At 38.9% G+C, this 16,515-nt stretch overlaps 1 protein-coding gene across 1 annotated transcript in view; it reads left to right on the top strand.

The window, feature by feature from the left end:
* Positions 1–16,515, top strand: part of Hephl1 (hephaestin-like 1) — an 80,872-nt gene that overhangs the window by 51,285 nt on the left and 13,072 nt on the right. The window contains exons 11-14 of the mRNA XM_013028826.1: positions 1,397–1,609; positions 4,439–4,652; positions 8,759–8,898; positions 11,370–11,510. Coding sequence (XP_012884280.1) covers positions 1,397–1,609; positions 4,439–4,652; positions 8,759–8,898; positions 11,370–11,510 — 708 coding nt within the window. The remainder of the gene's footprint in view (positions 1–1,396; positions 1,610–4,438; positions 4,653–8,758; positions 8,899–11,369; positions 11,511–16,515) is intronic.

The following is a 16,515-nucleotide window of genomic DNA, read 5'->3' as shown; positions in this document are numbered from 1 at the left end:
GTTTTTGTCTGATGTGGGCAATAGTGGGGATTAGGTGAAGATACATTATCTCTCTAAGGGACATTGATCAGGAAACATAATTATGTATACTTACCCATCAGACATTGCTATGTAATCTTGACATTTATCCCTACAGAACAAGAATGTGGTTTCTAATTTCTTCCAAAGACTTTGATCTAGATATAGCCACTGTTAATGGATTGGGTTGATAGAAAAGGTAAAGTCAATTATACATAAGTTATCCCCAAAGACATTTCAAATGGACTGAAATACGTTTGAATCCACCAAACACTCTTTGGAAGTGAGAGGAGATGGAAGAAATGTGGAAATATAATGAGGATGTAAACTTGTTCAAAGTACATGTATATATCTATGGAATTGTCATAGTGAAACCTCATTCTATCCATGTATACACACTCAAAAATAGAAAAAAATTCTACAGTTTTTTTTATTGAAGCAAGAAAAGAAAATTTTGTCATTAAGATTTATTTCCTCAGGTACTAAGTCTTTATAATGTACTGCTCCCACATCTCCTCTAGATTACTCTCCACTGATCAGACATGTGCAAATACAATGTTAATTCATTTTCACCATGAAAATAAAAGGATACAAAACCCATGAAAGCAGTCATGTCTGATAACTCCTAGAATGAGATGTGAAGACATCAGCATTGAGGATCTAGCAGAATTGAATGAATTGATAACCAACGAAGAGATATTTAACAAGGGAGATGGCTAGAAAGCAACTTCCAAAGAAAATTATTTTTATATCAAAAGTTTTAGAAAAGAGTATGGGAAATTGAGGAAGTCAATAATGTTTTCTCTATGTGTGCCAGTACTGAGGCTTGAACTCAAGGATTCTTGTTTTCACGTGACTTTTTCTCTCAAAGCTGATCCTCTACCCCTTGAGCAAGAGCTTCACTTTCAGCTCTTCACTGGTTAATTACAGATAAGAATCTTATGGAACATATCATGCCATGAAACAATTTGTAGAAAAAAATTATTCACAAACAACCTGACTTTATTCCTTATTTTTTTAATTAAGCAGTTGTACAAAGGGGTTTCAATTCAACAAGTCAGATTTTGAGTATAATACAACTTGACCTTGTTTACTCGTAATGTTCTTGCATATGTATCATTAAATTTTCTTAAAACTGTAATGCATTTGTATTATTGTTATTTTGCTAGTTTAAGTGGATCCACCCTCTAGCTTCTCCATCCAGGTTTTTAGTAACATTTATTTAGTAGTTTTTATTTTCTAATAACAAGAATATTCTGGACACCACAAACACACTTGAACACCACCTACCCCATGTTGATAATCTCTCACTAAGATAGAGTGTTTTTAATATGTCTACATACACAGAAGGTCTGACAGTCTTCTTGTTCCCATTTAGCTATTAATGGTTATATGTATGGCAACCAGCCAGGCCTCAGCATGTGCAAAAAGGATAGAGTGTCCTGGCATTTGATTGGAATGGGCACTGACACCGACATGCATGGAGTTTATTTCCAAGGAAACACCATCCACCTTCGAGGCACTCATCGCGACTCGTTGGCTCTGTTTCCCCACATGTCCACAACAGCATTCATGCAACCTGACAATGCAGGTAAAAATGGTGGGTCTGTCTAGAGACCAGATTTTAGCTTCTCCTCATGGGGTCTTCTCTCAGAAGAAATTGACAGGCTTTTGATAATTCAAGAGTTATAGAAGCAGATATAGTTACATTCAAATGAGAAGAATCCTAGGTGTCTTTGTCCAAACACCCAGTGCAAAGGGTGGAGGAGATAACATCCACCAAGCAGGATACAGGGGTCTTCTAAATGACTCTGCCATACAAATCCCAGGTGAATGCTCTTGATCCATGAAAATTTATCTCTAAGAAAAGAAATTTCTGGCTGGGAAGGTGGCTCAGTGGTAGAGTGCTTGCCTTGCATGCATGAGACCCTGAGTTAGATTCTTCAGCACCACATAAGCAGAAAAAAACTGGAAGTGGAGTTGTGGCTCAAGTGGTAGAGTGCTAGCCTTGAGCAGAAGAGCTGAGGGACAGCTCCCAGGCCCAGAGTTCAGGCCCTATGGCCGACAAAAAAAAAAAGGAATTTCTTCTCTTGAGCATATACATCATTCTAGGTGCTGCTCCAAAGCATGTGGGTGCTCTAGGTATTAGAGAGATGGATGTAGCCATAAGTAGAAGAACTTGGTTTCCCTTCCCTAATGACTTATAGTGACTTTCAAATTAGCTGTCTGGAAACTTCTCTATTTTCATTTTTTCTGTTGCGCATCTTTGTTTTCTCCTGAGAGAAAGCTGCGTTTTATTCATAGAAGTCCTTGTAAAGTGCCAATATGTGGAACATTTCCCCTAGAAATCCCAAGCTAATTAGGTTATTGAGGTTTTTTTTGAGCAGCTCATGGGAGTGTATGCTACTTTCTGCATAAAAAGTGAGGATAGCAAGTGACATGTGCATTCAATATATTTCACCGCCCAACTTATTCACCAGTCTTAATGAGAAACCTATGTGCTACTCAAGTAGCTACTGAATCTCACATATTAATGGACTTGACTTCATTTACTGGAGCCACACTTGAGATGCCTCTGTATCATCAGTTGAAACCTTGAGACTTGAGCTTTAAAACTTTTGCCCAAGAGCTCCTAGCATGAGAAGATCTATAAATAGTTTAAATCCACAGAAACAGGCCCTGAAAGAATTGGTTGGAATAATTTTAGAGATCTAGCTACTTTTCTAGTGTGGAACCATGACAGTCTCACAGCTTCTAAGGAGCCTCATAACAAAAGTTTCTGGTTTATGTTTGGTGGTAAACACAGATTTGTGAATACTGAAAAGCTTAATCATTTTTAGCTATTCTTGTCCCTTATTTAGAAGCTGAGAAAAGTGTTCAAAAAGTGTGTAGACCTAGTTACCAGCAGCTCCTGCCTATAATTCTAGTTACTCAGGAGGTTGAGATCTGAGTACTATGGTTCAAAAGTAGCACTGGCAGGAAAAGTCTATGAGACTCTTTATTACCACTTAACCACTAAAAACCCAGAAGTGGAACTGTGGCTCCACTAGCAGAGTGCTAGCCTTGAGTGAAAAAAATAAAGGGACAGCACCCAGGCCCTGAGTTCAAGCCCCAGTAACCCCCCCCCCACACACACACACAAAGTAGAGCAGACAGTGGCTGAAACTCACACATTTCTTCTTGATCTTTGAGAAAATACTTCCTTAACTGTTGAAAAACAATAATGGACAAATACATCATGAGCTGCCTGAAAAAAGCTTGCACAAAGGAAGACCTTTCCAAACATGCTTTCTTTGTAGTTTCACAAGACCCTGGCCCACATTTTTAAGAAGAATCAACCTTATATTTATTATGCTTTTTGAGGCTCTTGTTCAAGGGGCACTTAAATATCTACTGAATCAACTGTTTTTTCTCGTCAGAGAGGGAATTTGAAAATAATTAGACAACAGTTTCATGTGCAGAAAAATTAAAGTTCTTTAGGAAGTGCTGATAGTTACTGATGGGCACGCCAATTATGTGATTCTAAAACAGTCTATTAGAGAAAGGGAAGATTTGTTGATCCAATAATTTCTTAATTTTGTTACATGTGTTTTTATAGTGAGTTTAGTTATGATGTATCTATCTGATGTCAATTCTTTTAGAAAATTCCATTGAAAATACAGTTAATGTTTTCTCTGCATAATTCTAACAAATCACATCTAATTTCAGGTGGGGTGATTTACTAGAATTATGCACGGAAATCTTGTTGCTTTTTATTTGGCATAATGTAGAACAAGCTTTAGATATGAGACTCCTCAAGACCTTAATGAGGTAGTTCATGTTTTAATAATAATAAAAATAAGACTTCACACTTATTGTTCACAATAATTTATGAAATCCCTTGGTAGCAATCTTCTATGACTTCAGAACTTTGTCTAGATTAATTAGTTCTTTTTAAACTAGGACAGGCTGAAATGGTCATATCTTCAGAAGTGACCATTTTTAGTGGGTGTGTATAATAAGGACAATCCTGAGAAGTCATTTCTTGGTAAAAATTTGTAGGGTTTATTTTTTCCCAAATAAATTTAAAATTATTTTTATTCTGAAGTAAATCTATTAAAAACAATTTCTTTCCATTGGGGTCGGATTTGAAAGTATTTAAAACCCAATGTTTTAAAAGTCAACCCAGCTTTGTTGTTGATTTGGAAATAAGTTATGTAGGTTTGGTAAAGCAGCCGTCTACTCCATGGCCGGCAGTAACGCGAACACCATGCACAAGGCTGCCCGTTCTCTTCCAGGGGTTTTGAAGGTGTCTGCTCACCTTGGGCTGTCCGTTCTCTTCCAGGGGTTTTAAAGGTGTTCTGCTCACCTTGGGCTGTCTGTTCTCTTCCAGGGGTTTTGAAGGTGTTCTGCTCACCTTGGGCTGTCCGTTCTCTTCCAGGGGTTTTCAAGGTGTTCTGCTCCACCTTGCACCACTTCGCCCGAGGCATGAGTCAGATCTACGAGGTCAGCAGCTGTGGCCACAGGGACCCTCCCGAGCCGCCCTACGGGATGCTAAGAACCTTTTTCATCGCCGCTGAAGAGGTAGAATGGGATTATGCCCCTAACAAAAACTGGGAGTTCGAAAAGCAGCACTTGGACGCAGGAGGGGAAAGGTACCAAAGGCGAAGCCGCCAAGCTCTTCGGTGGGAATGCGCATGCTCACTTCTGGAAACATGAAAACAAATGTGCGGGGTTTTCTCTGCACAGCTCTGACAGGTGGAGGCTTTTCCTCGCGCGTGCAGAAGCTCAGGGCTGCCCCACCCCCGTCCTCCACTGGACAGGGACAGGTGGCCACCCGAGGCCGCTTCTGCGCTTCCTCGGTGATGACTGATCTGCCGTGGGGCAGATGGACAGATGGACTCTGCCGTGGGGCAGATGGACAGATGTCTTCAAGTGAGGATGAGGGGAAAGGCCCAGGGGAAGAAGCGAGTCCTCGGTGCCCGGGAAGCTGGGAGGGAGAGGGGGAGTGGAGGTCTCTGGGAGAGAGAGCGGAGAGACGATCCAGATACAGATGCATGAAGGGAGTGAGGCAGGGGCCATGGTCTCAGAAGAGATCCCTGACCTGGGGTGCGAACCAAGCTGTCCCTCAGTGTCTGTACCCGGAAAGTCTGCAAGACCCACCCACCTTCCTTTGAAAGGTTCAGAACCCGGGCTACATGCCAAGGAATGAGCAATGCTGGAGCCCCATGTAGGCTGAGTGCTGGGCCTCCACTGCCCTCTCCTGGAGTCCAGGGAGCCAGTCCTTCCGGACTTAGGGACAAGGTCAGAAGCAGACTGCAGGCCTCCTCCTCCAGAGGTAGAACCCTCCACTCTGTGACTCACCACTGTCCTGAGGTTCAGATGAGGAAACCTGGGAGCCAGGAGTAAAGTCGTCTAACTAGCCTTTGGTAGACTTGGAATTGAACAGAAACCTTTTGAGGAGGCAAATCCATGTTTTATTGTCTCAGCAGCACATCACATTGTAGTTCTCCAGTTCCTGTTTTCTTTTTATTGCAGAGGTGATGTACAGAGGGGTTACAGTACATTTCTTTTGAACAGTGTCACCCTTTTGTCTGCTTTTTTAACTTTGGGGAGGGCTTACAACTTACAAGGGAGGCGCTCTGTACTTGAGCCATGCATCTAGCACTTTTGCCGTGTATATTTTTAAGATAGAGTCAGCTCAGGCTGACTTGTACTTCAATACTCCTATTTATCTCCCTGTAGCTGGGATAACAGGAACACACCATCATGCATTTCTGTAGAAGTGGGGTCTCATACACTTTGAGCCAGGGCTGGGTTCAGCCTGTACTCTCTTCCTCCTCCTCACGAAACCCTCTAAGACTGGAAAACACACAAACAACTCTGCGTGTGGACACTTTTTTTCCTTTTCTTACTGGCCTTTGTTGTGAGTTTTTTTCTCTTCCTGGGAAAGAGAGAGCCTAACAGTGCCACCCAATTGATAAATGGGAAAGAAAGAAAAGAAAAGAAAAAGAAACACCAAAATTAACTATTTTGAAGACTGTCTTTAGAACAGAAGGATTTAAATCAGTTTGTTAATCTAGACACCTTTCTTTTGGAAACCCGATGCTGCCAGGATAAGCAAAAATTGATACTAAAGCAGTAGAAAAGGAAGTGAATGCTAATTTGACTTTCTATAAAATGATTACATTATTAATCAGCCAAATAAATTATTGTACAAATAAATAATTGTACAAAGTTTTTTCATGTATATGCAAGTGTGTGAAAGATACCACTTTCAGTGACTCATTCTTACTTCTGTTTGAAGCCCCTTACTTCTGAATGATCAGGCAGGTCTAGCTAGTTCCAGGCTCTGGGACTCTGTCCCAAATGACACTAGAAAATAGAGAATGCTGGTGGAGATAAGGAGCAAGTTCCATAACCATGCCCCTCCTGCAACATTAATAAATATAAGAGGGATAAGGACATGTTTCCAAGTTCAAAGTTCACCAAATTCTGTAGAAAAAAATTTCAGTATAGCACTGAAATGGTTTCATGTCCAGTAGTGCATCTGCAATCTCTCTGTAGATAGGAATCCAGGGACAAATACCTCCCCACACCCAGTGGAGTGCATCTGCCCTTTGCCCCAATTCCATGGGAGCACATGTTAGGGATTTGAACGACTCTTGATTTGATGTCAATGACAATGGTTTGATGCTTATGAGACATTGTCCTTATCAGCACAGGCCTCTATCATAACTTTAGGTTGTTAAGAGTATCTGGGAAGGCTTCAGGACCCTAGATAGGTAGCAAATAGATTCATCTCCACAACTCTAGGAGACAATTCTGTGTGTGTGTGTGTGTGTGTGTGTGTGTGTGTGTGCCAATACCAAGGCTTAAACTCAGGCTTAGGGCTCTCTCCCTTGGCTTTTTGAGCCACAGCTCCACATCTGGCATTTTGCTGGTTAATTGGGAATAAGAATCTCACAGACTTTTCTGCCCAGGCTGGCTTTGAACCATAACCCTTAGATCTTAGCCTCTTGAGTAGCTAGGATTACAGGCACCAGCCATGGGTACTCAACTATGTGAGAGCAAATTTGAAAAAAAAATAAGTTGCTGCAGGCAGAGTTATATTTCATATTGCTGAGTTTGTGGAGTGGCATGTGTATAGTTGAACCATATTACCATGGGTTTCTCCATAATAATCATCATCTATTGTACAACTCTTATGAGGCATTTGCTCAGAGTTTTACAAATCATATGTAGTTTGATCCTTACAATGTGCTTGACCAATGCAACTAACTTTCAAAAATTCCATGCAGATGAGATTATGTCAAAGAGAGTAATTAGCTTTTAATATACTCCTAACCCATTGCTAGACATCTACCCAGAACATCACAAGCCAGGATACCATAAAGACACCTGCATATCCATAGAGAAATAATGCTGGGAAACAGCTGACTCCAAGGTCTATGTTGGTCAAAACCACAAGTATTAACAGAGCTCCTTGGAAAACAAAAGTAGAAGAAAAGTCTCTTCCTTTCTAAAGTATACAGTCTAGATCAGAGGTGTATGTTCTAGGCATTATGCAAAGCTCTGATGAAGGAGTATGGAGGAGGAGAGACAAGAAGAAGCAGAAAGATTAGAGATATGCCATAATTTGGAGATAAAATGGATAGATTTTTCTTTTTCCAAAACTTATTTGTAACCTGCAAGTTATTGTAACCTGTAATTTATTGTAACCTTTGGCTCTTTTGCGGTCATTTGAAGATCTTTAAAATGATAAGAAAACCTAAAGTGGACTGATAAGGTGAAATAAAATGTCTGTCTGTCTTCTTGTCAAATGTAAACCAAGGGTCCATTTAGCTGAGCATCTGTGGCTCACACCTATCATCTTAGCTACTCAAGAGGCTTAGATCTGAGGATTGAGGTTTGATGAAGCCTGGCTGGGGGAAAAAGTCCTTGGAATTCTTATCTCTAATTAACCAGCAAAAAGCCAGTAATGGAGTTGTGGCTCAAGTGGTAGAACACAGCATGGAGCAAAAAAGCCAACTAAGAAGAGTTACAGTCACAAAAATAAGCATCCTTTTTAAAGTCTATTTAGTGTCATAGTTTTACATGTGTGTGCTTTATTTTGTTCACTGTTTCAAATGCCACTTCCCATTTCAGAAGTAGTACTGACGCCCTGTCTCATATTTGCATTTGCAAGCATCACAGGATTGGGATGTGCCCTACAGAGAAAATATGTTCACACAGAATGAATTATACTGCTGTTGGCTGTGAGTTTAATATTAATGAGTTGTCATCATCATACGTTAAATAAAATGTCTTTAAGCTAACCTACATGCTTGGGAGCTGTCCCTGAGCCTCTTTATGCTCAAGGCTAGCGCTCTACCACTTGAGCCACACAGCACCACTTCTGGCTTTTTTCTGAATAGTTTATTGGAGATGAGAATCTCATGGACTTTCCTGCCCAGGCTGACTTTCAACCATGATCCTCAGATCTCAGTCTCCTGAGTAGCTAGGATTATAGGCATGAGCCACCAGCAGTCAGCATAATTATTCTTGAGAGCAATTGTAAGAGTGGGCCATGGGTTTCCCTTAACAGAAACAATTCCTGCCCCTACTCCCCAAGAAAGGTGCAAATGTCCAGCTCTGTAGGGAGACCCTGATTATAGCCAGGTTTCGGGATCTTTACTCTGAATTCTCCCCAAATTCCTCAGAAATACTTGAAGTTTGTCTCCCTTCTGACAACCTAAATTTCTGCTGCTTCTGTTTGCAGACATGGAGATATATTTATGAACCACACTGAAAACTGGATTGGTTCTCAGTACAAGAAGGTGGTTTACAGGGAGTACACCAATGGAGAATTTGTGGAGATCAAAGCCCGGCCACCTCGAGAGGAACACTTAGAACTCCTGGGTATGGCAGATTTCAGTGTGTAGCATTAGCCCCAAGCAGGAGTATACACACACACACACACACACACACACACACACTTCTGTGAGACAGGAGGGACAAAGTAACATGACTTTATTCATCTGTGTGTAATATGTTCTTGCTCTGCCATCATTAGGGAGTGTAATATGAACTTGGGTCACACAAAGAATACTTGTAGAAATATAACAGAGGACACATAGTCAGGAATCTACATCCCCAAGAGCCTGACACTCCTTGAGCTCCTTGAGCTCTGAAGGACAAGTGTTGATTCTGTTGAGGGGACTAGGTGTACTGCCACACAGCCCTGGTTTGGTTCTAATCAATGAAATGAGACAACTGAATATTTTCATTTGAAACAATTGATTGTCACAGAGAATCTGGTAAAATATTTGCATGACTTCTCTAAGGTTCTGGACTCTTCACGCACAGTGCTGTATTTTCCACATGATATAAAAGAAGTAGGGTAAAACAGAAAACTCAGATGTGGAATGAGTGCCAAAACTAAAAGTCTGGTCTCAGTTCCAGAGGAACTGACCCCAAAAACTCAGCATTGACTTGGTCTGTCTAATACTGCTTTTTCTGCTTCTGAATGCATGAGGTAACTTATATAATCAGTATAGCTTTACATTATCCATATCAATATTAAGTATCAAGCTGACTCTCAGCTTGAAAAACTATGAAATGCTCCACCCACCTTCCTCCAGACCTCCAGGCTCTATTAACATTTGACCTGCAAGCTTGTTTGTCTCACCAAATGAGTCATGCATTTGAGCCATGGTGTCTACAGAACTCTGGAGGAAAGGTGTTGGTCTTGACAAGGGGCTGGGCACAGTCCCAAATCTCCTTCATTTGTCCTACTCAGTGAAATGAGAGCAGCAAGTGACTTCATCAGTGGCATCTGAGCAGCCTTCAGCCAGGGGAGTGTGAGGCCTGTACACTTATTGTCTGTAGCACAAGGAGACACCTGGGCTTCTAAAATAGCTTGAGAGCCCATATAAGGCTCACGGCTACTCAGCACCATTTCTTGTGTTCAGTTACACTGTAATACAGAAAGTATTCATTCTTACTTATCAGTATAATAAGGTATATGTAGTTTAGGAAGCAATGTGAATAAATACTTTATTAGATGCAAATTCACACACCCACACGTCCACATTAACTGTTTAAAATTTGGGGTGGAGATGGTCCTAGGACTTGAACTCAGTGCATCATGCTTACTAGACAGATACTCTACTGCTGAGCAATGCCTCCAGTGCTTTTTAAGTCTTATCATTAAAAAATGCTTTTCAGAAACTGCCTGGTTTAGGATAAAAGTTTTCTTCTGAATATGAAAACATTTCAACAAATTTTATATTTCTTGGTACCTTTAGTGGTGTTTCTCAGAAAAGTATAACAAAAATGGTGGTTTGGATTAGTGAAGAATGGATAAATGTTGCCACATCACCAACTGTGAGTGTCTCTATGAATGTAGAATACATGAAATGCCAACCAAAAAGCCATAGGGATCAGGTCTAAAGTACTTTTAAAATGGGAGCCCATTCCCCATGAAGCTATGCCTCATTCAGACACAAATAAGGGCCTAGAGTATGTTTCATCAATGTTTCTACATATCTAACATAAAGCATTCAACGTGCAGTAATGAAATCGGTGTGTTGCTCATAACTCAATATATAAGTATTTTTAGTTCAATTTTACATTTCAAAACCTTTTAATAAAATTATTTCCTGGGATCATTATTACATCATTATATCCATTTACCAGATACTAAGCAATTTCATACTTACTAAAGGTTTATACACAGGAAATTACAGCACAATGTGAACATCATGTTCATATGACTTTTCTTATTGTCCAATAGTAGCAAAAAGTTAACCATATATCATATAGTATATTTCAGAATGCCCTGAAATAAGCACTTTACAAAGATTGCTTTTTTTTTTATCCTTGCCACAATTCTTTTTTTTTTGGGGGGGGGGTCCGGTCGTGGGGCCTGAACTCTGGGCCTGGGCACTGTCCCTCAGCTCTTCAGCTCAAGGCTAGCACTCTACCACTTGAGCCACAGCATCACTTCCGGCTTTTTTCTTTTTGCTTATGTGGTGCTGAGGAATTGAACCCAGGGCCTCATGCATGCAAGGCAAGCGCTCTACCACTGAGAGCCAACTTCCCAGCCCTATCCTTGCCACAATTCTGTGAGAAAAGTATAGATGTGTCAGATTACATGGCTCACCCAAGTCCTTCCAATAAGCGAAGGAAGCAGAAAAGCAACTCAGCTTGATCCTATTACTAAACACTGTATGATATTTACAAAATACAATACAATATTGTCCTCCAAAGGATGCGCACCAATGCTAAACTAAACTTTATTTTATTCTGCTAAATGCTACTTATGTTTAAACTACACTGATATTGGAAAGAACAACAGTAATGCACACAGGCCCGTGATCTGCCTTTAGGACCAATGATTCATGCTGAGGTGGGTGACTCCATCCTGATCATATTTAAGAACAAAGCAAGCCGGCCTTACTCCATCTCTGCCCAGGGTGTGGAGGACACAGACAGCGGGAAGCAACTCCAAGTGCCTGTTACAAAGCCAGGTCAGTTATTCCAGAGGTCAGCCTTTTCTTTCTTTCTTTCTTTCTTTCTTTCTTTCTTTCTTCCTTCCTTCCTTCTTTCCTTCCTTCCTTCCCTCCCTCCCTCCCTCCCTCGCTCTCTCCCTTCTTTCTTTCTTTCTATATTTCTTTCTTTCTTTCTTTCCTTCCTTCCTTCCTTCCTTCCTTCCTTCCTTCCTTCCTTCCTTCCTTCCTTCCTTCTTTCCTTCTTTATATTGTTATTGTAAAGGTGGTGTACAGAGGTATTACAATTATGTAAGCCAGGTAATGAGTACTTTTTGAACAGGGTCACCTTTTTCCTAGTTTTCTTCCAATTTTTTCTTCCTTATCTCCCTCCCCCACAAGTTGTATGGTTATTTTCAACATAATGTCTAGTGAGTATCACTGCTGTATTTGTTTACCCTTTATCCCACCATTTCAGTCCTCCTTCTTGCCCTCTTCCAACAGATAAACTTACATAAAAGACAAAAGTACAGAAACAAAAAACAGTGACAAAGGAGGGGGAAAAAAGCCAAGAAGCAAAGTAACATAAGACTTCTTGTTTTCATTTCTTAGAGTTCATTTTGGTAAACATTATTTTATAGGATCATATGCCCATAGCTATTGACCTTTGTGATCCTTTCCCAAGAATACCCTCTTTTGGTTTCACTGTGTGAATGTCTAGAGTCATGTATGATTTATCATGTCCAAGTGTATTATTTTTGTCTTTTACCATCCAATGTGTTTTCATGTAGATTTTCAGGCACTTTTTAGTTACAACAAATAAGGGAAACCATGCAACCTATGTTTCTTTGGGTCTAGCTTACTTTACTTAATATAATTTTTTCCAATTATTTCCATTTTCTTATGACTGGTATAATATTCTTTCTGATAGTGAGTAGATTTGCACTGTGTGCATATACCACATTTTCTTGATCCATTCATCCATAGAGGGGCATCTGATTCCATATCTTGACTATGGAAAACAATGCTGCAATGAACATGGTTGTGCTGGTAGCTTTAATATGGCCTTATTTGTGATCTTTTGGGTAAATACCCAGGAGTGGAATTTCTGGGTCATAGGGAAGCTTTATGTTTAGTCTTTTGAGGAACCTCCATACTGCTTTCCAGAGTGATTAAACAAGTTTACATTCCCACCAACAATGTACTAGCACTCCCTTTTGGCCACATTTCCGCCAACATCTGTTATTAGTTTTCTTGATTATATGTGGAATCTCAATGTTGTCTTGATTTGCAATTTTTTTATGGACAGAGATGTTGAACATTTCTTCATGTGTCTATTGGCCATTTTTACTTCTTCTAAGAAGTCTCAACATCTTGATACTGGCACAAGAATATATCCAAGGACCAATGGAACAGAATAGAAAATCCACAAATAAACCCACAGACCTATAGCCACCTAATATTTGACAAGGGAGGCAAAAATCACAGGATTGGAGAAAGGCAACCTCTTCAACCAGTGGTGCTGGCAGAATTGGCTATACACATGCAGAAAACTGAAGCTAGATCTATGTATATCACAATGCACTAGAATCAATTCTAAATAGATCAAAGACCTTAATATAAGGCCAGATACCATAGAAATATTACAGGAAGGGCTAAGATAAACACTGCGGCCCCTAAGCACAAATTGAAACTTCCTAAGTAAAGATCCAGAATCACAACAAATCAAAGAAAGACTGGATAAATGGGATTGCATCAAACTGAAGTTTCTGCATGGCAAAGGACATAGCAAGCAAGATAAATAAAAAGCCCACAGAATGGGAGATTTTTACTAGCTATGCATCTTGTCTGCTCCATTCTAATGGGGACCATACTTTCTTTTCTTTTTTTGATCTTTAATCAGTCTTAGAGAACCCTAAGTGTATTTCATCATTCCCCAGTCACCCTGGTATGAGAAAATCATTCCTCCAATAACTAAGTCTTTAAGAAATTTCTAGGGTTCCATTAGGGACTTCATAGAGTTAGAAGAAATAACAATGGCCAACACACACTGAACAGTAACCTTGTGGTAGGTTCTATACTTTGCATTTAAAACAAAGCAAAGAAGACATAAAACTCTTATTTATCCTTACACCAATTTGGCAAGGAAGATACTAACATTTTATTGATTCCAGCACCATTTATTTTAATATGTATCATTATAGTATTTGTTACTAAAAAAAGAAAAAACATGCTGTCAGTTAAAACAATGTGTGCATTAGATGTTAAATAATGATAGGAAAATGTTGCATCTTATAATTGATGAAATACGCAATTGTTATGTTCTTATCCACACATTTGCCTTAAGGTGATTAAAATAAGTTGGGTTGGAAAAGATAAAAGATAAGACTGAATCATTTCAGAATAATGCAGATTACACATGATAAAATTCTAAGGGATGAAGAATTTTTAAAAAATCTATAGGACTGTTTATAAAAGTAGCAGAGAAGGAAAATCTGTGATGGCTAATTAGTTGACTAGAAGAATTAAGGAAAGAATTAATTAGGTAATTTTTTAATGAGTTAGAACTTGTTATGCTTTTTAAAAATCAACAATCAACAAGCTTTATTTTTCAGTGTACTTAAGGTTCATAGGTAAGCTGAGCAGAGGTACAGAGAGTTCCCATATACCTTCTTTCTCACCCATGCATGGCATCCCACCACTAACAGTATTTTCCCTAACTAGAGTGAAACATTTGTTATACACCATTGCATTACACAGAATAATTCCACTGTCCTAAAATTTATACCCTGTCTATTACCCCTACCTTCTCCCTTCGTCCTAAGTGACTACAGATCTATATACTGACTCCTTGGTTTGGCCTTTTCAAGGATGTCCTGTACTTAGAATTAGACTTTTCAGAAGAGCTCCTTTCATACAATGATATACATTTGAGTTTCCTCCATATTTTTCATGATTGGATAGTTCACTCCTTAGTACCAAATAATATGCCATTGTATGGATGTGTCACACTTCATATACTCACCTACAAAAAGGACATCTTTGTTGCTTCCAAAATTGGCAATTACAAACATAGCTAGTGTAAACATCTGCAGGCAGATTTTAATATGAAAATAAAATTTCATCTCTTTGGGGTAAATGCTAACAAATACAACTACTGAAACTATTATTAAGAATGTATGTAGTTTTATTATTTTTTTAAAGAAACTGTCAAACTGTCGTCCGAAGAAACTGTATCATTTTTGTATTCCAATGTACAATGAGAGCTCCTGTTGCTCCATTACTATCTGATGTTGTAGATTTTGGACATTCTAACAGGTATGATAATAACAAATCATTATTTTAACTTGAAATTCCCTAAATGATATATGAAACATTTTTTTGTATCATCCTTACTTTTTATATCCAATCATTTTTTTCCCCAGAAGTGGAGCTGTGGCTCAAGTGGTAGGGTACTAGCCTTGAACACAAAATCTCAGGAACAGTGCCTAGGCCCTGAGTTCAAGCCCCAGAACCAGTACCAAAAAAAGAGCCTCATGAACTTTCCTGCTCAGGCTGGCTTAGAACAATGATCCTTAGATCTCAGCCTCCTGAGTAGCTAGGATTGCAGGTGTGAGCCACCAGCACCCAGCTATCTTTTCTTTCTTGATTGGTGTTTGTTAATTCAACAAAGATTTAACAATTATATATGAGTATTTCTGTTTGGGGGCCCTCTATTCTGTTTCATTGATATAGTTGTCTATTCTTCTGTCAGTACTACAATTTGTTTCCTATATATCTTCTTTTTATTATTTTATTTTTGATTATCATAATTATATATACTTTTAGAATATGATGTGTTTCGATACCTGCAAACATGCATATTAATATTAATGATCAAAGAAGCATAATTACCACAACAGTCACCTTGAGTACTTATCATTTCTTTGTGTTGAGAATATTCAAAATTTTCTCTTTAACTATTCTGAAACATTCAATTCATCATTGGAAACTACTGTCACCTTACTGCACAATAGAGCACCCAAACATTCCTTCTACTTCCTCCTAATCAACTTCTCCGCACCTCCCACCCTGATAGTGCCAGTTCTACTTTGTTCTTCACTTTTAATATTGAATAGGCTATTCTGGGTCTTTTACCTTTCCATATAAAACTTGAATCAGAGCCAGGTGTTAATGGCTCATGCCTGTAATTCTAGCTACTCAGGAGGATGAGATCTAAGGATCACAGTTCAAAGCTAGCCCAAGGAGGAAAATCTGTGAGACTCTTATATCCAATTAACCACCAGAAAACTAAAAGTGGTACTGTGGGTTAAAGTGATAAAGCACCAACCTTGAGCGAAGAAGTTCAGGAACAGTGCCTAGGCCCTGAGTTCAAGCCCCAAGACTGACAAAGAAAGGTTAAAATCAGTGTATTGGTATTTACCAATAATTTGTTGAGATTTGTATTGATTGTCTTTGACTTATGGATCAACTTGAGAAGGAAAGTATCTGACATCATTGAATTTTTGTCTCCATAAACACAGAATATCCATTTATAGTTCTTTGTTTATTTTTCATCACATTTTTTAGTTTTATTCATATATCTTGCTCCTTTTATTAAATGTGTATCTACATATTTTATTTAGGGTGAGGGGTTCTAATACAAGTAGCACTCTGCTTTTAATTTCAATTTTTTCTGATATATAACCAAGTATTGGCTTTTGCATATTAACTTTGCATCCTGTTATCTTACTGTGATTGCTTATTAATACTAGAAAGGATTTGTAGCCAGTTCCTTAGATTTTATACACAACTGATTATGTCATGTGCAAACAAAGACAGTTTGCTTTCATTCTTTTCAATCATATACCTCTTTTCTTTCCTTTCCCTATCTCTTGCATTTGGGAGGACTTCCTGGAGAAGTTGGAAAGCCTAAGAGACCCCTTTCCTGGTCTTAATGGGAATTTACATTTTTCACTATTAAGCAATAATAAAGTCATTTTAAATTAAATTTATATTGTTATTATAAAGATGATGTACAAAGAGATTACAGTTACATAAGTCAGGT

This window comes from Dipodomys ordii, unplaced genomic scaffold (genome assembly GCF_000151885.1).
Source record: "Dipodomys ordii isolate 6190 unplaced genomic scaffold, Dord_2.0 Scaffold114, whole genome shotgun sequence".
Lineage (NCBI taxonomy): Eukaryota > Metazoa > Chordata > Mammalia > Rodentia > Heteromyidae > Dipodomys > Dipodomys ordii.
This window is presented reverse-complemented; position numbering and strand designations above follow the sequence as displayed.